Source organism: Egretta garzetta, unplaced genomic scaffold, assembly GCF_000687185.1.
Source record: "Egretta garzetta isolate BGI_Z169 unplaced genomic scaffold, ASM68718v1 scaffold79, whole genome shotgun sequence".
NCBI classification, from domain to species: domain Eukaryota; kingdom Metazoa; phylum Chordata; class Aves; order Pelecaniformes; family Ardeidae; genus Egretta; species Egretta garzetta.
The window spans coordinates 7589304-7609717 of record NW_009260791.1 but is presented as its reverse complement, the minus strand read 5'-3'; the positions used below and the strand labels follow the sequence as shown (position 1 = coordinate 7609717).

Here is a 20414-nt window from a genome sequence, read left to right as displayed (position 1 = left end):
AGTCAATATCCAAGTTTTTTCAAGAACGAGGTGGTTTTGGTAGGCAAAGTGATTGGAAACTGTGTCAGAATGGTAGTAGTGCTATGTCACTCATAGATGTGTTTCAGGACTGCATCTTGCTGCAAGGCAGAAAACAACCAGTTTGTTCATTGTTTCTGTAGAAGTATTTAAGGAAGGAGAATATGATTACTGGACTTGTAAATTTGGACTTAACAAAAGATGCTAGGATCAGCCTTTATGAAGGCATGGCAGGGAAAAAGGTATTTTGAGTTAATCCTTTTTAAAAAGTAAAACCCTCTGTACTTTAGCATTTCAAAATGGTTGTGATTATTATGAAAGACTTGGGTTTGTATATTAAGATTTATGCACTTAACTGTTTTGAGAGGATATGTATGCGTGTTTAGCTGGGGATCTTTAAGGAACTTGACTTCATGTTGTAAACTACTGCTTTTTAGTATCTATGTAATTTCAATTTGTCACCTTTATAATGGTTAATTTTTAATTAAGGAACATAGAAATTTAAAGTTCATGCCTTCAAGTGAGCAAAGTCATTTTCATTGGAAAGGGAGGCTTTCATCAGCACTGGCATTTATTTTGCTTTATAACTAAGCAAGATCAGTTAAGAAAAACACAAGTAAAAACCAGATTTTTTTAGCTAAACAGGCTTCTCTATCCCATGCTTCTGTTTCAGTACAATACATTTTTGCACATATATGTAATTTTTCTTTGGGGTTATGTAGTCTCAATATGACTATGAATGCTGATTACTTTTAGAAATCTGCTAGGTATATGCCATTTTTGTTGACAAAATACAGATATTGTAAAATAATATAGTACTATAGGTAATAGAGATCCATATTAAATGTGGAAAAGTGCAGTGTTTGCTGTGGTTAACTTAAGTAGCGTTTCCTGTTTAGCCAGGCTGTCTGAGGCACCATTTGGTGCTCCCGCTGCAGTTGTATAGAACATGAGGAAAGGGAGGTGTGCCTGAGAGTCCCTAATTTAGATGTCTAAAGTTAGAATTTGTAACTAACCTTCTCCATCCCCCTTCTCCCATAAGTGCTCCGAAATCTTCCATCTTCATTAGTCTGCCTTGAAAAATTCCATTTCTCACTGCAGTGCTACATTGGGTTAGTGGTCTGGATTGCACATCACTTGTGCTTCCCCAGAAGATAATCATCTGTACAAGAACTGAATGAAAATGCATGAGTGTGTTCCCCTGACAGGGTCTAACACTTCAGGACAATAACTGGGGGACTGACAAAATGTCAATTGTTTTTGCTGTTAAAATGGCTCTGAGGGAATGTATAAAATAAAAGAGCAAGTAAAATCCTGCTCTTGTTTGGCATTTTCCTGTATTAAAGCAGTTCATAGACTGTTGTATCTTATATCTGTTGTATGAATTGGAAACATACGATATAATTGCATTAGGCCTGTGTGGAGAGAAAAATGACGGGGAGATATTTGTGGATCTGTATTTTTAATGTGGTTATGATTTCTAAAGTTTCTGTACTGCAGAGACAAAAGACCTTATATCATTACTGCTGGCTAGTAAGAATGCACTGGTACTAACCTGTGCCACGTCAGAATTGAATCGAGATAATGTTTAGACAAAGTATAGCTTGGCTTTATGTTATATAGAATAGACCTAGGACCGTTTCTGTTCTAATGAGGAGAATGTGCATTGCAGTACACAGTGCTCTAGAGAGAGCTATTTGGCTCTCTGGGAAATCTGTTGTGGTAAAGAATGTAAATAATCACAGCATTCTCACATTTGAGCCTCGTAGATATTAATGGTCACTTTCATTTGATGCCTAGCAACCAGTAAACTTTTTTTATCATGTGATGTCAGGTAAGTTGTAAGTTTGTATAATTATACCCGGTAATTTTCATCTAGCAAATCTGTTGTGGTTTTTTTTTTTTTTTTTCCTCCCAACAGCTTTTTTTCCCCTAGAAAAAATTCAGTACTAATAGCTCTCCATGTACGAATAACATTGCAGTAACACAGCAGAAAAAAATTACTAAAGATTTATATGTAGTTTTGAAGAACTGATAAGCAAGAAACATTGGTTTTAAATTAATGGAAACAGTTCCTAAGCCATATTTGTTGAACAAAATCCAGAATTTTAGCCTGAATTTTACCTAACATTTGCTTCTAAGCTGTGATTAAGCAACTGCAAAGTAAAAGTCTTAAATTAAGTTGTTGCTACTTTTTTGGGGAGGAAAGAATTCAATAAGGGTTATGCTTATAAGGTTGATAATAAAGTTATGCCCATAGTTTTGAGTGATCAGCAAAGATTGTATCTCTTAGAAGAATAATTTCTTGATCCTGTACTGAAAGTGTGACTAAAAGGGCATCTCAGTGTCATTCTTTTGACATGTCTTTGATTCACTTGTTTTACATTGTGTAATAAAAAAAAAAATTACATTTATTGCAGTCCTCCTTTCCTATAAAGTGCCTTAAAAAAAACCACTTCAAGCCTCCAACATACGTTTTTATTGTCATCTTCTAGGTTGACTGGGGTCAACTGGACTATTTAGTAATTGACATGCCACCTGGGACTGGAGATGTACAGCTGTCAGTCTCACAGAATATTCCGATTGCAGGTATGTGTATTGCGTGACTGTTTCAGAGATTTGAAGTTAGTTAAGTCTAGTAGCCTTAGAAAAATCTTACTTTAAAATGCCAGTAAAAAATTCTTTTATTTGTCTTTCTAACACACTGAGAAACTGTTCTGTCAGTAGTGTGGTGATGAAAAATACTATAAGTGATTTTTGGTGTGAGCATTATGATTGTGTTACTTTCTTTTAAGCTAAGTTTTGAAAAGATTGAGAAGTCAAGTATAGTATTACTCTGGAAGGAAAGGCAGTCATGCCAAGAACTGGTAAGGTTAGTAGTAGAAAATATTTTCTTTGTACCTACTGCATAGTAAAGCTAATACAATAAAATAGTTTGTCTTCATGGTTGCTTTTTAATTAGAAGCTGACAAACATAGGTAAACTGTGCAGCACTGTAATACAGTAATGCATTCTTTTTTCCTCTTGTGTTATGAATTTGACTTTTTGTAGGGGATTTAAACTTTGATAAATCAGTCTTGAGAAATGCAGGCTGCCGTCTAACTCCTTCTGAAAGGATGCTGAGCATCTCACAAGATCTGATAGACTGTAATAGTTTTTTACCTGTCTGACATACTTCAACAGAAGCAGTTGTCAATAGCCAACACAATCAATGTTAGGAACTCAGTGGTAAGGAGACAAAGCAATTCTTATGGTTCCAGGAATCATTTAGTAATTGCTGCGGCTCTTTACCAGGAGGGTAATGCAGCACTGGAACGTGTTACCCAAAGAGTCTGCACGGGGTCTCCATCCTTGGGAGTTATCCACATTGTACTTAGCAAAGCCCTATCTGGCCCTATCTAGTGTTGCCAACAGATGACCTCCAGAGACCTTTCTTAACCAGAAATTCTGTGATTCTGAGTTATTAAGTAATCAGTGGGACAGCTTGCTCCACTTCTTGGTGAGATCAGATAAATACGTTGACACAAAACCAAAATGGTAGCATCTGCTGCTGCTGTCATTCTTGTCTGAGTGCAGACTGGCTCACGTGGACAGGCCGGCCCTGGTTCCCTCCAACACTCCCTTCTCTCTGCACTTCGGTGGCACTAATGCTCTGAAGTGAAGCCACTAAATATGAAATTTGCAGAACTATTTCACTTGCATCTAGAACTCTTGCCAGGCTGCCTGATACATTTAACAAATAAAGAGTTGTATATCTCTTAAAGTTCGTAAGATAGGACAGGGTAAAGGAGTTGGGTATAGGTAGAAAGATTGGTGTGCGTTATAGACACACCCACATATAAAAGCAACTAGAGCGAGTGAATACACCCTGGTTTATTATTTGGCACATACACCCTGGTTTCATAGCAAAACCACCACCACTGTTACAGCACAGTGAAGCTGACAGGAATGAAAGGAGCCCTTTAATAATCAGGTAGCACCTTGTATCTTTTTCCTTAACACAGTCATGTCTCAGCTGCAATTGTACATGATAACCACGGTTACCTATATATCTACCAGCCAAAGTTTTTGACAAATAGTTAAATTTAGTGTTAAGGCTGTGTGATGTTATCTCAAAATCTTCCATGCTGTCAACTTTAGAAAAACTTAAATCTTTTGGCATATGAAACTCAGCTGTAACGCTATTGCCCCAAAATTGTTGATAACCACAGGAGGTTCTCTCTGCTGTCTGTGATTGTGTTAAGCGTTGGAAGGGAGCAAATCAACAGAGCTGTGATGAAGGATTTAATGAATTTTTCCCATTCGAAGTGGAAGAGGCTTCTAGTGCCTTAGCTTATCTGTGACCTGAAACATATGACGAAAAGCAAACCATGATTTGTACGCATTTTCTTAAATACAGTGCTTAGTAGGCTGCACGTATGACTGGTGAAGCAGGAAGGCCTTTTACTCCCAGGGTTTTAAGCAATGAGGTGGAACATGATAGTGGTACAGAAGTTTTTGGCAAGGCAGAACTTCACGTTAAATCTTGGTCATAAGGGCAGTAAAATTATGAAATTAAAGACGCATGCCTTTATCTTTGTGGATTATGGTTTTTTTCTAAGTATGATGGGTGTAGATAAATTAACTTCAGTGTACCTAAATGTCCTAATTCAACACAGAAAAAGTCATTAGACTCTTGATCTTCAAGAGACTTTTTTGTGCCTTTATCCCACAGAATTCTACACTGTCTTCAGAAGTGTGTGTTGTTGTGGTGTTGGTGCACTGGGTCCTCTAGGATAGAGAGGTGATGGAAGAAAGTACTTTAATTCTGTGTTTCTTCTAAGTTTTGCTGAGGTCTGTTTGTGGAAGGTCACAAGATCTTTCTAATTGATACGGCACATCAGTAAATGGAAACCTTAATTTAGTTTTGTTTATAATACTTACATTTTCTTAGAATATAATGGATGTTAACAAAAGCAAAAAAAAAAAAAAAAGAGCTGGATTTTCTTGCTAAGGACAGCAATGCCCTCATTCTTGTGTGGGTGTAACAAAGTGAAGAATTAAGAGTAAATAATTTTTATTCAGTATTTTAATTAGTTTTCCATATGACTGTCAGAAACCTGTGGTTCTCATACCTGTTGAATCAGGTTTTGAGGCAAGTAAAAGTAGATGAGGTGTTGATTTAAAAAAAAAGAAAACCGGTTTAAAACAACAAGCAGCAAAGCAGATTTTCTTGATATGCCATAAAAGGGGATAAATTCCTACCCATGTCTTTCTCTAAACTCTTCACTATGGCTTTCTGGCATCTTTTTTTTCTTTTTTTTTCTTGTACAAGTATGGGCTTTTACAAATGCCTAACCGAAGACAGCATTTTTATTTGAATTCTGGAACAGCTTCACATTGTTACCACAGTTGCTCAGTTCAGCTTATTACTTTGTCAGTCCTAACTTCGTAAAATTAGGAGTGATAGCACCACTTTACATTTGTCTTTCCCATTAGTTGGTTTTGTTGAGTGTGTGTTGAGGTTGAGTCTTGCAGTTGAAAAAAAATAAGTGTATTGTGCTTTTGATGAAGACAAGCGCAGCAGACAAGGAACGATAAGATTTGTAATTCCTTGTGTTCTTACTGGCTCAATGAATTTCAGTGATTTATAAAGAATTTCCTCAGTTGTGTTTTGTGGGTATTTTTCATTCTCATTGGAAGGGCTTCTTTTTGTGTATTACAGCTTGAAATGCGCTTTCTTCTTTTACTCTTGCTACTTGGTTTCTGTCTGTTTGACAGCCTGTAGCCTTGTCTAGCGTGCTTTTATTTTCTTCAGTCTTGTTCCTTTCAAGGGTATGGAAGATAGTGTTGCAACTCTTGATGGTGATGCTTTGGAGCAGTCTACAGAATTCTGCTGGTTTTGTGGGCTCCATCTTCATTTGCAATTCATGTTCCTCAGCTGTGTGTTGTCTTTTATTTTTTTTACAGAAAGTACTTGGTGTTGTGCCATTCTGTTCCCTCTCTAGTTTTCTTGTTAATTCTTTATCCTTTGAGGATGCCTTGGACAGTCATGGTATTAGTGACATAATTTCTCTCATTTTCCTCAGAGACAGCATATATGTCTTAGTTAAGTACATTTAGAAGTGCATTATCTAGTTTGCATGAAAGTTGTGCTTTGATTTGCATGCGTGCATATGTGAGATACAGTATTTGCAGTACGGTTTCTTCATTATTCATCTGTGGCTTCCTAGGGATAGACAGCGTAGAAAATTTTTATTGTTTCTAAAAAAATTTACAGAACCTGCGCACATATTTTTTCCCAGCCACTTACAGATTTTCCTTATGAGTGTGAGAGAGCGCTGGTAAGGGTGTTTTGTTTGGGGCATGCTTGCCCAGTTGGGACATGAAAAACTGTAGCATTGCAACATCTGACAATAGGAGAGGGACTGATAGGATGTGTGAAATGGTATTGGATTTTAATTTTAGAAGACTTTCTTTTATCCTGCATCATAGGTACCCTAATTTTCTTGAGTCAAAAAGAGATTAGAGTAATACCTAATGAGTAAAAGCAACACAACAAAATATGTCTTATAACTCTGGTTGTGATTTAAGAGAACAGTAGCCCCATACAATGTCAGCTGGAGTGACAGTTTTGGGTGGGTACTTTTCCTTCTTTAAAAGAAGATAGAAAAAGAAACTATTGTGACTTTTGTTTTTTATTTTATTATTCTTACTCACCTTACAAGGAGATGCATCTTATTTAGCATAATATTCTTTAATCATCCATAACTTCTCTCATGTTGCAGTCATTCTTCAACAAACTAGTAAATGTGAAATGATACAGTAGCTTGAAAATCTGATATGTATTTCTGTTTTACCACCACATCTTCCTTCAGATGCAAGTCTGCTTTCCAAATAGAAAACCAGGGTCAGTCTGGAGAAAAGGGCTTTGTTTATGGGCTGTTGTTGCTTAATTTGTATTTAGTTCTACTTCTTTACTTGCACTTAGTTCTTCTGTTTCATCTTTTGTATGAGGTGTCCAGAAGTGGGTTCTTTATCATGTGTTGAACATGCATGCTTGGGAAGGTTTGAAGTGTCCTTACATGTTTTCCAGCTTTTAAAACATAGGGGGTTTCAGAGGACATTATGATGTTTGATATTAAGTTATAGTGTAAACAAATGACATTGTAAAGAATAAGGCTTGTGATTCCTTTGCGTTACCTAGTTGCTAAATTGAGAACTGTAAGTGTGTGTATTTGTTTGATTATTTGGATAAAGGAGCCAAAAATCAAATTAATAAGTATTAATATCAGAGATGGAGGATTAGCTTCACTAAACACTGTGAGAGAAGTTTATCATTCTGTCCCTTCAGAGTGCGAAGGCTGCATGGGCAGCAGCAAGGGCATCTCTTTTTGACAGGCAGTCTCAGGGCACAAGCGTCTCTTCCCCCTGGAGAAGCTGCATTGTGGGGGCTGACCGTTAAATCAATTAGGCTGTCTACTGCCCTTTCTTTATTAATGTTAAAGCGGAGTCTGTGTTAGTGAAGTGTGACAGCTTGACAGCTCTACAGACTGACACTCTGTCTCAATTGACAGAACAGACTCCAGGTTAATACTGGAATTGTTTCATTTGCTAAACGTCATTATATCACTATTTTCTTCGGATATCGAGATGCCATGGCAGTGAAAACCATTAGAAATACATACCTGACCAGTGAGAAGCAGACTGAGACAACCAAATAATTTCACAACTTACTGAACAATCTTTTAATAATTGCAGTAGTGAGCATTGGACGGAACTGTGTTTATACAGGAGACCTAAAGGTAAAAGGCTTTGTGTTTTATTTCAGTGCTCTTAATTTTCCCACCTTTTGGAAGTAACATATTTTTGCTTTTTTCCACACAAAGCATGTATTGTTATGATCTTATTATATCCCTATATATATCTTACTATAACCTCTAAAAGGCTGTTTATAAGAATCAGAAAAGACACAATTAATCAAGGTAGGCGAAGTGAAAGCAATGTGAATGCAATTTAATGTTTTTCTCAAGTCCTATAAAAGCAGAAGTATTGCCATTGCTAGTCATACAGGGAATGACCTTTGTCACCTTTTAGATTTAAAATCAACATAGTGCAGAGTTCCTACCATCTTTTTATTGCCTAATCCTATAAATAGGGTCATTTTCGTAAGGATTGCATCTTTCAGCAATATGTAAATCTTAATTATCTCTGGAACGCCTTTTGCAGTTAAGGCTGAAATATTTACCAAAGGAGGTTTTGTTACTTCAAATATGGATTTTCAAAGAATTGTAATTAATAAGGTTTCTTTTGATGGCAGCATTTGGCTCGATAGGTTAAAATAAAAACAAAAAGCATGTTTCTGTCTTTATATTAAAAGTTTTACGTCTGTTCAAATAGTACATTGAAGAGGAAGGAGTAGAGGGATGTCACCAACTTGAAGACACTTGGCATTTTCAAATTCTGAATGAAATGTGACATACCAAACTGGTGAACCACACTATTTAATCATATTTATGTCAGTGTCACACAGACACCAGTACAAAACTCTTTTATAGCAGTGTATGGGACTTAGGAGAACCAGATCCTGCCTCAACATACAATAATGTGCAAGAACAGGAAGTTCCAGGTGATGAGTAGACTGCCTGTTTGGAAATGAGCATTAAAAACAGCAAAAAAGAGAATTTCAAATCAGATTTTTAAAAGGAAAATACTGATGATGCTTTAAAAAACTATGCATGAATTAGTGTGAAAAAGAATTGTGATTTGTGAGATAAAGGTATCTTTTTAATTTAACTGAAATTGCAAGCTGAGTAGGTATGGTTCTGTTCTCTTGTCTTTTCTGAAGAGAAATGATCAAAAAAACCCCAGTGCCGCAGCACAAGTTGCATGTATCATACAATTTAAGATTAGAGGTGTATCTGTATTCTGTCACTGTTCTTTGTGTAAGTGTCTGTTTGCCCCTTGTTGAATATCTCTTACTTTGATGCAAATCACAGTTGCAAGGCATCTGATCTTCTTTCCTTTTAGTTTAACAATAATATACTATGTTTTTCTCCATTTTTGAGCTTGCTTTCTTCTTTTGTGGAGGAGGTACATCATTAGTTTCTACAGTAAATTTTGGAAGGTGTTTTATGGAAGCCATCTGGGTAATAGTAAATTTTACATGCTCTATTTTTGAATGGCAAATATTTTTAATATCAGATTTTTATGTAGATTTACTCTTTCTTTCATGCTGTATTTTGATATTTTAAATAACTGCAGGAAAGGAAAGGCACATAGGTATAGGATAGACTGAAAAACAAAAAAACCTTAGTCACACCAGTGGGAATTTTAAAATAGTTCTTTCTGTTCATCCAAATATAATTTGCATGCTGAAATAGTTTGCTTCTGTTGCCAGAAAAAAATGTAGTTGACAAATGTAAATTATTATCGGGGTTATCTTAGCTTTGGACACTCCCGGTACTTCATTATGAAGTGCCAGACCCAGTAGACTCTGTAAACTTAATTCAGAGACCAAAATACGGTATGAGTTTACACAACGCCTCACACTTTTTCACTATAAATTTAACTCTTGGCTCATGAAGATTGATTTAACACACATTTCCTGTCCAAGCTGAAGTGATAGTCTTTTCAGTGCAAGTTCTTTAAATTTTTATCATTCCTGAAAAGTAGTTTCCAGGTATTGGAGGAAAAAAGCTGTGAAGTATGGAGGCTTTGAAAACTGGGGTTCTCTGAGGTCTGGCAACAGTGGCCAAGTGTATGTTAAGTACTACATTAGCTGCAATTGCCTCGGTTTTTTTAAACCAATTATTCTGAATAGGAAGAATAAATGAGCATAGTGTTCAGCTGACAATTGCAAAAGGTGAGAGAAATCCATATGAATAACGGAACTGCATTCTCTCCTCTAGCTATTTCTTCTGAAAAAATAAATGTTTAAATCTGTCCCCTTACCGACCCCCACCTCTGGGGGAAAAAAGTAAAAAAACCAAATGGGTTTTGGAGGTCATTGAAGTAGTTTCGGTATTGTCTTTTTTGTGGAGCGGAATCACTCTTTTACCTAGTTCTCCTCTTTGGATTAGGACCTCTCATTAAAAAAAGCCAACATATTAATTTGTCAAAAGAGACTATTTGGACTTTGCTCTTGCCTAGTACAATGCTCGATATAATCTGGACATGATTGGCAAATGCTTTTGGAAGCAGGAGGTGGAGTGGAGTAGAGCAGCAAAATGCCAATTCAGATAGCTAAGGAAAAGTGGAAAGTGGCAGAGTGTCTGTGAGGGAGTAGCTTTTTGTTTTATGCCTACACTTCACAAATAATGCTTCTTCACAGACGGTATTACAAAGCTTTTCAGTGTTTTCACTTTGCTAAACAAATACTGCCTCATAAGTTGCGTTAGTGTCACACATGTATTGTTTGCTACAACCAAAACCAAACGTTTTAACACAGTGAGAGTTGTCTTCCCACGTCTTTCTCCACGTGAGCGAGTATGAAGGGGGTGTTATAATACTTACCGATCAATTAGATGAGGGCATTTTAACTTCAGGGTGCCAGCTTTATCCAGCTTGTGATGTTCCTTTGCTCAGTGGCTTCGCTGACAGTTCTTCTTGCAAGGAGGAAGAACCTTGGTCCAAGATTTATGTTCTCTTTTCATGTGGGCAAGGGGGTAGTGCCCCAGTCTCTAATTACCCGCTAGTTCGTGGGCAGAAGAGGATGTGTGGCTGTTAGAAATGCACATTGCTTGAGCAGTTGTTCAAAAACTCCTCCAAGGTAGCGAGCAGGCTGGAGGTGTGACACAGCCAGGATCCAGCCTTTGGGACAGTTCTGAGCTCTATTATGAGTCTCAAGTAATGGTCCCTTAAGGGAAAAGCATGCTAGTGATTCTTTTAAGTTGCTAGTTGTAATGAGATGTCACACAAAACCTAAAGGAACTTCTTTACGAGGTTTATCCAAGGAGATGGACTTTTTTTTTAGTGCTAATGTGTCCGTAATCATCACCAGCTGAAATTCTAGCAAAGACACAAAGTCATCATTCTTGCAAGACCTTGTTCTCTGCATCTTCAAATGCAAACCATATCTCTAATTGCAGGCACCTTTTATCTGTGAAGTAACAAGAAATTTAACAGAAGGTGAGAAGGACTCTGAGAGATCCACAGTAGAGAAGGTTCAGATTCACCAGGCTATTTATAACTCGCAAGTCTCGCCTAAAAGTTTGAAATTCATGCAGTGGAAAAGGTAGCAGAAGCTACAAAAACTGCATGAGTGGTGTGGTCAGATCAGGCCGTCCACAGCTGCACTGAGGTCTGAATGTGGTTCCTTGCAAGAGCATCCAATGCCTGGCAGTCAGCAGATGGAATTACTAGAAAAATGCAGTACTTCTTTCTGTGTCTTCATCCTCCAGAACTCTATTTGTCAGTCTTTCTGGTCAGTTACACTTCACTCCATAGGTTTTGGGTGGCATTATTTGCTAAGTTAATAAGAATAAGGGTGATATAAGACACAGTCTGGATGAGATGCATGTAGCCTGGTTCTGAAGTCTGCCTTTAAAGACACTGGAGGGAAAAAAAGAGTAATGTTAGAAAGATCCTTTTCATCCTAAGGTAGGCCTTCTAAACTGCTGCTTATCAGCTGCTTTTTAGACCTGCCTGGTTTTTTGCTTGGGTACAAATTGATTATAGCTAAGGCTTGGAGACATTCCACCTTATGCCTCGTAACCCAGAGCATCGAATGCAAACCTTAATTATGCAGTGAATATAGGTGATATTTTCTACATACAGAAATTACAGGCTATTTCAGTGCTTTTAATTTCCTGAACACTGGTCCACCAGAAGGGTGAGTACTAATGCGCTGTGTAGGCACGCATTTCTTTTACTGAGGATTAAGTACCTGGGGTTAAAAAAGAAAGGCAAACATCACTGTTACTGGCTACTGTTAGTTCTGTCTTTATATATTATGCACGCTAAGGATTAAAAATACAGTTAGCATAGTTTTTACTAATGCAACATGCATCAGCTTTTTGTCAACTGAAATATGGTGAAGTTATAAAAATAAATGGAATGCACGAATATGTCAGTTAAACCTAAATGTGCTTAACTTGGATATCCTTAATATGCTCAAGGCACAGAAATTGTTCTTCAGCATACAACTGCAAATATAGACTTTGCAGTGTATTTTAATGTGCAACGTGATAGCATTATAGTTTCTGCAACTTCTCGTTCAATTTGTCAGTATTAGTTTGCCTCAGACAGAGGCTTGTGTAAACATTGCACGTATTGCTTCAAGAGACGTGCTGTGTGCATGAATTCAGTCATGTTTCATTACTTTATTGATCAGAATAACTCTTTACTGTTTGATATTCCTGTTAACCATGTAGAGCCAAGATAGCAAAGGAAGTGTGGGCTGTGTTCTTTCTTGCTTATCATTTGAATCACTTTCTGCATTAAACATATGCAAACTTATTCAGGGAGAGGAGCACCGTGCGAAGTCTCATTTGCCATATTCAGTTGCTGGTGAAGGAAATAATGCTGCTAATAATTTGAATTCTTGAACTTCAGGTTGGGTTTGCTGGACTAGCAGTTGTAGCAAAGAAAGAGAAAAGATAGTTATTTTAAAGGGCGTTGGTATAATTTAGTGCAAGCTGACTGTGAATAAATTTTGTCTGTAATCCAGCTCAGAGAGAAAAGGAAAATAGGAGACACACATCTGTTACACCCTCGGCAGCAGCGTCTTGAGCATGTTGGCTTTCTTTCTGTGGAAGAAGCCGTGCAGGTTGTCCATGAGCATAATTTTAACTCATGTATTTCAGAAGCCAGAGGCTTTTGTACAGGGAGTTGGTTTCTGCAGCAGCCTAAACTCTGCAGTGTGCCACTGGGTCTTTTTGGCGTTTTAGCTTTTTCCCTTTGGGTGAGGTTCTCTAGCAACAGAATTTGTTAGTCAAAAATATCTCTCTGATAAGCTGCTTGTGGTTCTAGTGGGTGTTTTCATTGTGCATAGCCTCTGTCCTTCATGCTGTGCCAATTATTAGATTCTTAAAGAAATTAATAATGGACCAGAAAATACAGACTTCAGTTTTGTTGACTGCGTATTAGCTTCTACGTGAAGATCCGTGGAATGCTGAGCCAGCATCTTCAGAGAAGAGTGTGAACAAAAGTGTGAGGCAACTAACATGTGTGTGTACATATAAGATACAAATTTCCAATTCTGTCTGAAAAGAAAGCAGTAATAAGCATTTTGTCCAAGTATTGAAAGATCTTTATTTTACAAATACGCAGAAAACTCGAGGACGCTGGGTCTAAATTACTTAGTTGCAGACTGTGCTTTTAGGGAAGGGTGCATTCATTTTGTGAAATTAACCCTACATTTCAACGTCAGCTGTAAAGTGTAACCCTAGAGCTAAGGTGACATGGATGTAACTGAAAGGCTCCTACCTGATTTTTCACTATGCCATTGGAAGCCAGTCAGCTCAGGAAAAATAGCAAGTTATTTGGATGCCAGAGTTTCAGCAAACAATAGGGAAATTGCATTTGCTCAGTACATTACATATGCTGTTCAGTTTTTGGACTTGTGTCTAATATTACGTAAGGCAGAGATTGGCAGCTTTTCAGGAGCGAGGTTCCAGATTGTATTTTTCTTCCACAAATTAGAGGTTAAGAACACTGGTTGAAAACATTCAGGTGGTGTTTGGAAGCAGCTGGTTGTCATGCAGGCTGGATGCCACCCGGCGGTGGGCGGGTGGGTGGCGTGGGGACATCATGGGGGGCAGGGCTCCCTGTCCCAGGGCTGCCAGAGCCAACAGTGCTCTCGGGATGCCCAAGGCTCCCGGTGCACTGGCCTGTGCCAGTGATGCCAGTGTTGTGTGCCTCTGGAAATGTACCCACCTCTTCCTTTGCCCATGTATGCCAAGGGTTCGGAACTGCAGGCCCAGTAGGAAACTCTGTGCCATGCATCTGAAATTGTCTGTTGTAATTGCTGTTAGTGTGAAGTTTGGCATAGATTTCTTGTGTGAGGTTGGCTTAACATGGGTCTTCAGAGATGTTTTTATAACAGATGCTTTGGAGACTGGATGGTTACTGTGAAACCAGAGCTACTCAGTTGACCAGTAATGTCCTCTTTTACATTGCATTTTTCTAAAATAGGGATGAGCACGAGCACATTCTTGATGCAAGTTTTGAAGTAATATTTGAAACCCTTGAGCAAATACGAAAAGATGCTCTTTGTGAAGTGATGTGGAATATTGTAATGTCTATATTGTTTTTGCAGGCTGTATTAATCAAGAAGTAATGTAGGGTAGTATAGGATAGTAACCTGTAGGCTTACTTTAGAATCTAACCTTTGACAAAGAGCTCTAGCTGTTTTATGTCTAATAACTCTTGGGAGTACTAATTATCCAGTAACCTGGAGCCATGTCTGAACAGTGAGCAATACTGTACTTTTTTCAAACCTCGTGCAAGTGTGCATGAGTTGGCCTCTTATTTTGTGGTATGACTCATAGAAATCCGCTGGTGTTGCGTCTAGTGTAACGAGTTTCAAGATTGTGTCTGTCAGTGCTTGTATCAGAAGGTGTAGCGGGTTCAGAAAGCAACAGTCTGATTACAGGCAGCTGTCTCTTGATTTTAGGACAAGGCTTATTGTTAAATGAAAAGCTTTCAAATTTAATTATGACATGGGACAGTTACTGTGTAGATATTTCCAGAGTACTACCTCTGTAACCTGTCAGCAGGTGGACCACGTTGTCTTCTATCCATGGTCATATGACAACTAGATCAATTTTCTCATTTAGAAAATATAAATGGTTTCTACGTAGAAAAACTTATGATGAAAATATCTAAATTATTTCTATCACTCCATAACATATCTCAGTGATTTTGGTCATTGCATAATAAAAAAACTAGCATAATTTTCTTCCTTAAATTAAAAAAAAAAAAAGGCATATAAATGTGTGACTACTTTGAATTTCGTAGCATGTACTAAATAGTCAGAATATTTAACAGTATAATTAATAATACATATTCTAATGGTATTTCATGTTTTCCCAGGAGCTGTGATCATCTCCACTCCACAAGATGTGGCTTTACTGGATGCACGCAAAGGAGCTGAAATGTTTAGAAAAGTTCATGTACCTGTAAGCCTCTACATTAAAAATACCAGTAGATTGTTTTTCCAAAATGTAAAAAAAAATCCATTTGCTGCAATAGGTGAACAAACCATTCAGGAATCACCTGAATTTCATAAATTCTTCTTAAAAAAAAAAAAGCATTAAAATCCATTTTATATCTATATCAGGCACTTACTTTAACAGAAAGGAAAGAATTTTCTCAGGCTGAGGTCATAACAGTACTTGATTTCTTTTAAATCGGTTTGATCGCCTGGAATGGATCAGACTGCTAAACAGTATCTTACAAAGTAACACGTGCTTTCCAGTTGCATTGTCTTACTATAGTCTCATTATGTGCCCTCTTCGGCACTGTCTGTGTTGGAGCTTAAAATCTAAAATTTCTTGAAATGTGGAAAAATCATATGTTGGTACATTTTAAGAAGGAAATTTAAGTTTTCAGGGAGATAAGCGCATACCTAATTCTAATAGTCACTTTGCCATTTGAAGGGCTCCATGACTGTCATGCTAAGTAGAATGCTGCCTATATCACATTGTTTTTCATGAGGTTTATAGCTTGCATGGTAGCTTACTTGTTTGGGAAATGCAAAATTTAAAAATACCCACAATATTCATATGGATTGGGAGAAAATATTAAACAGGGTGACATCTTTGACTCGGTCTTTTCTGTGTGTGCTACAAGTTGCTAAGTAACTGAATGTTATACTCTAGAGTATGTTCACGAAGAGATTCATTTTTCATTTAAAATGTGCAGTTGATGAGAAAATATAAGCTGAAATGCTTCCTTATCTTAAACAGTAAAGAAAAAATCCATTTACTATACTTTAAAAAAGATGTTTTCTTGCTTACCTGTGTGAAGGTCACTCCTCTTTATTAAGAAAGGAAATTTCTTTCATAGAAATAAATACGTATTTTCATTTTCATAGCTTTTTTAATTTAAAAAATGCAACAGAAACCTTGAAGTCACTGTTTTGCCTTTTTGTTTTAATTTACAGAATAGCTTAACAAAATAAATACATTGATAAATTCCTTACTGTTAAGTATTCCTTAAGCATATTTGCACCAAAGTGAAAGTATAGTGGCATCTATCATTTGCTAGTAGAAGAAAAACAAATACTTATAACAATAACATATTGAATGTTTTGTTTTGATTTTATGTTTGGGTTTCCTAAAATTATGCAAAATTATTTTCTTAAAAAAAATTGTGTTCAAGTTAGTACTTTGCTGAATTTTCCTTTTCATTTAAAGAGACGTTACAGAGATTTCTTAGGAAGTCTGTTTTGTTCAATGTTCTTTGAAGAGAATGACCTCTAAGAAAATCATGCATTCTAGGATAGGCTTGGCTGCTCTTAATTTTGACTAATGGTAAATAAGATATTAAAGATGATCTATTTTGATTTGTTGGAATTTTCAGATGTTTCTAAATCAAATGAAAAATCTCAGCAAAACTGCTGTGCCAGATGCTGAGTTTGAATGCACTTGAACCAGTCATCAGGTGTTACCTTTTTCCTGGTGCTGCTTCTTTTTATTCTGACCTTGTATGCACATCAGTACAGATGTGTCATTCACTTCAGTGTTAAAGGAGCTCCTGCCTGTGTTATTACATTTCTAAGTGTCAACTAAATCCTAGGATCTAAAGAAAGTTTAGTTACGTCACTTTTGATGGGCAACTTCAAACCTGCGGTTTGCATCAAAGAGGTGGAATCTGTGGGACTGTGCTAAAATTGCGTATTCTGATTATATAATTGACTGATCTTTAAAAATCTAATCTTTAAATTCTTTAATTTTTAAAAAAGTCCTTGCAAAGAGTCTACTTTTCAAAGAAGCAGAGAATCTATAGGTTGCTGAGCTCTGAGTCTTTGAGTATGCTGACTTATATTTAATGAATTGGAATCTCTCCCTTGTACATATAGGCACACATATGCCGCCTTCCCCTCACCCCCACAGTCATTAGTTACCAAAGTCTCCAATGACCACAGTAAAGTCACAATTGTTAATGTTGTTTGTTTGTCCTTTAGTGCATTGAAATTAGAGTAGAATGACTGAAGGAACTGATGAAAAGCTGGCAATGAGAGTCAGTGTTAGAACCAGCGTTACAATGCCAAAGTCTTATTTTCAGTCTTAGGACATAGTCATTAGAAGAGGAGTGCCAGCTCTTGTGCAGTGGAGCTCACCTGGTAAGGAAGGAGTTTGCAAGGTGTTGCTGACTCCTAACACAAGTTTCAGGATTCTCACCCATTATTTGAGTCTGGCCATCATTTTCATGCATCCCAGAGGCTTGCTGTGGGCAGGTGACAAAAAAAAAGTGAATAAGTTTGAGTATTTAGGAAAAAATTGCCTATTTTCACCTGCTGAAATTGTATTCAGTTCAGTACGGTTTATCTCATCAATCATACTCCTGAAAGAAAAAGACAGGGTTTTAGTTAAATCTACAACTTTTCTGGTAGTTTCCTTGAATTGGAAGGTTATGTTGTGGATTTCACAGGTTTCAAAAAACTGCTTATGTAAACTCAGCTATGCATTTCCTTCTAAGATGTACTAAAATTGTTTATTTGCCTATGTACTTGCTGGTATTTCTGTAGTGTCCAGAGTACCCAGCCGAGATTGTGGCTTCAACTTGGGAGTGGAAGTTAAAGCCAAAAATTGCTCATTATAAGACAAAAGGTAGGAAAACAGAAATATTACTGTGCATATTTGCTTGAAGCACTAAAACTTCAAGTGAATGACTGATGGTTATGTAGGAAGTCGATGGCAGATTGCAGAACTGTAACCCTGATCGCTTCAGTCCCCATCAGATTGGAGTCAACTTCAGCACCATCCATCCTTGAGTACAGTGAGCAACTTAAGTGGGTTTCTCAAGAATTGTCTCCTTGTGTAAATACAGAGGGCTTTCATTTTCTCACTGCACTTGAGAAGGCAGAGTATTTGAGAAGGCAGAGTATTTGAGAAGGCAGAGTATATACTACTTAGAAGGTAGTATATTTGGATTTCGGTATGATTTGTTATATAACCAAAAGGTTAATTGAGCATAAGAAATATGTAAACATTCAGAAACAATGTGTGTGTAGATAATTCATAATGAAAGGTTTCTTCATTTCCTGTTATGTCTTGATAGAAGTCTTTTCACCATTTAAAATAACGATTTGACTAAATGAGATTCAGTTCTGTGCATTATAATTATCCTCTCCTCCACTACCATAGGTTAGCTCCTGTATTGTGGTGCATCTCATCATACTAGTTTTCATGTCATTACTGAGCCAAGTTTGCCAAGAAATGAACAGGGAAAGGAGCTCACTAAGGACTAGAATAGGATTCACACATAGTTATGGGATAGTTCATGTAGACAGTAACAGCTGCTTTGAAGCTTTTCCAGATCTGTTATTTGAACAGGGAAATGAGAGTTATTACTGACTTCATTAGCAAGACCTATTACTTTGTAGATTCAAAAGCTCTGAAGATTGTAGTGAACTTTCTTCCTTCTTTAAATATATCTGCAGAAATATGCATGTTAAAAATACACTTCAGCGCTAAAGTTGTATATGTTTGCACAGATTCTATATTAAACTGGGTGTTTATAATTGGCAACTTAATATTAAAAAAAATCTTCATAATCCAGAAAAAATAATTTATATATTAATAAATATGCACTACTCATCGGCTGATGGATAGGAACAACACTGAACAAATAAAAATGATTGTGTAATGCTGAAATGTCATTTGCTTTCAGTAAGATTTGTTGGAATGAAAACAAAAAAGGCTATTCAATAAGACCTCTGAAACTGATATGGAATTGGGGATACAGCTGTATCTCAGCATTTGCATTAACTGTGGCAAAAGGACTTCTTACTTATTAAGTTATCAAAGAATTAACAAAACAGCTGTTAACTATTCACATGACAACAGTCAACTACGTAACTTTTTCTTTGATTGTGAATTTGCTGAATCATAAATGTTGTATGACTACTTTGAGAACAGAAAGTTCAAACCCCAAGGTACCTGAAGATGAATTAATTAAAGTATAAATGTCAAGTTATCTTTTTTTTCCTGTGCTGCAGAAAATGGCTTCCCTGTATCCAAGTTAATTTTTTTTTTCTTTTGTCAAATAATACTCCTTCCAATGTTCTCCAGTTTGCCAACACAGTGAAAATTCCATGACTTTAAGGAGAGCAGGATGAATGCCTGCTCGGAGGTCATCAGTAGAAGACTGTGGCTATAGAGAGCCCTTTTTACCATCCCTGCACCTTGTACCCTTGGACACGTAGTAGTTCATGTCTCTCTCAGTTTAAGAACTGGATGAGAAAATTACTTGTAATAATGTGCCAGTAAATAGAAACTTGTTCCTCTTGCTCCTCTGGCAGTCTCTGGGAGAGAGTAGAAAATGGGGAAAGTTTGTGGGTTTAAATTGAAAGTAGGTAATATTTCTTTTTTTTTCTTGTTACTGTTTCTTAAAATATTCCTTGTGTTAAACCCTCTGAAAGTTTTATGTAAGTAAAGGAAGACTTCTTAGAAAATAGTGTGAAACACATTATGGTGGTATAGAAAAAAGAGGTGATCATCTGTTGATCGTTTTTAGCCTAAGTATAGGGAAATTTTTATTAAGATACTGTAAATAACATGCTTCTGTATTTTCAGTTTTAGTGCCAGAAGTTGTACATTGACTCTTAATTAAATAACTTAGTATTTGTTGGTTGCATTGAACACTGGTGTATCCTTTTAGAAGTGCTTCGTTAGCACAGTGGATGCGCTATGCCTCTAATAACTAGGCCAGCTTGGTCAAGCACAAAACTGGAATGCTCAGGGAAATTTAAAAGTACAAAATGCTACAAAGTAAAACCAGCTTTCTGTACTTGAAAATACATATTCATATTTTTAAAACTTGGCTATAATGTATGTGACATATCTAGATAACATATAAAGCTTAAAGTGAAATTTTGTAACATGGAACCTCTTAAAGCAGGTCTGCGGTTAATTAGCAGATGGGTAGAAGCTTTCACCCTGTAGTGTTTGAATGCTGTTTTCATCACTTTTGAGAAATCCTGTCTCAATGAACAGTTTTGTTTACTAGGTGAAAAAAGTGAGATCAATGCTATCATTAGCTTTATTGTACATTGTGAAAGAAGATTTTTGTGTGCGTGATTTGTCAAGTTTTCATTTGACATATTTTGCAAGAATGATGTTGAACACCTGGCATGAACAGAAAGGTACCTAATATGTGTGTATTAGATTTTTATGCTGTGGGTTTTGCCACTTAGTTTCACATAATTATTTCTTTTGTTTGATCTTTCAAATGTGTTTCTGCTCTTC

At 36.7% G+C, this 20414-nt stretch overlaps 1 protein-coding gene across 4 annotated transcripts in view; it reads left to right on the top strand.

Moving 5' to 3' along the window:
- NUBPL (nucleotide binding protein like) overlaps window positions 1-20414 on the top strand; it is an 80785-nt gene that overhangs the window by 45450 nt on the left and 14921 nt on the right. For all 4 annotated transcript variants that reach the window (XR_004843018.1, XM_035902081.1, XM_035902080.1 and 1 more), the window contains 2 exons: window positions 2514-2607; window positions 15034-15119. Coding sequence is in view for 3 of the 4 variants with exons in the window: in XM_035902081.1 (XP_035757974.1) it covers window positions 2514-2607; window positions 15034-15119 (180 nt within the window). In the remaining variant the exon portion in view is untranslated. The remainder of the gene's footprint in view (window positions 1-2513; window positions 2608-15033; window positions 15120-20414) is intronic.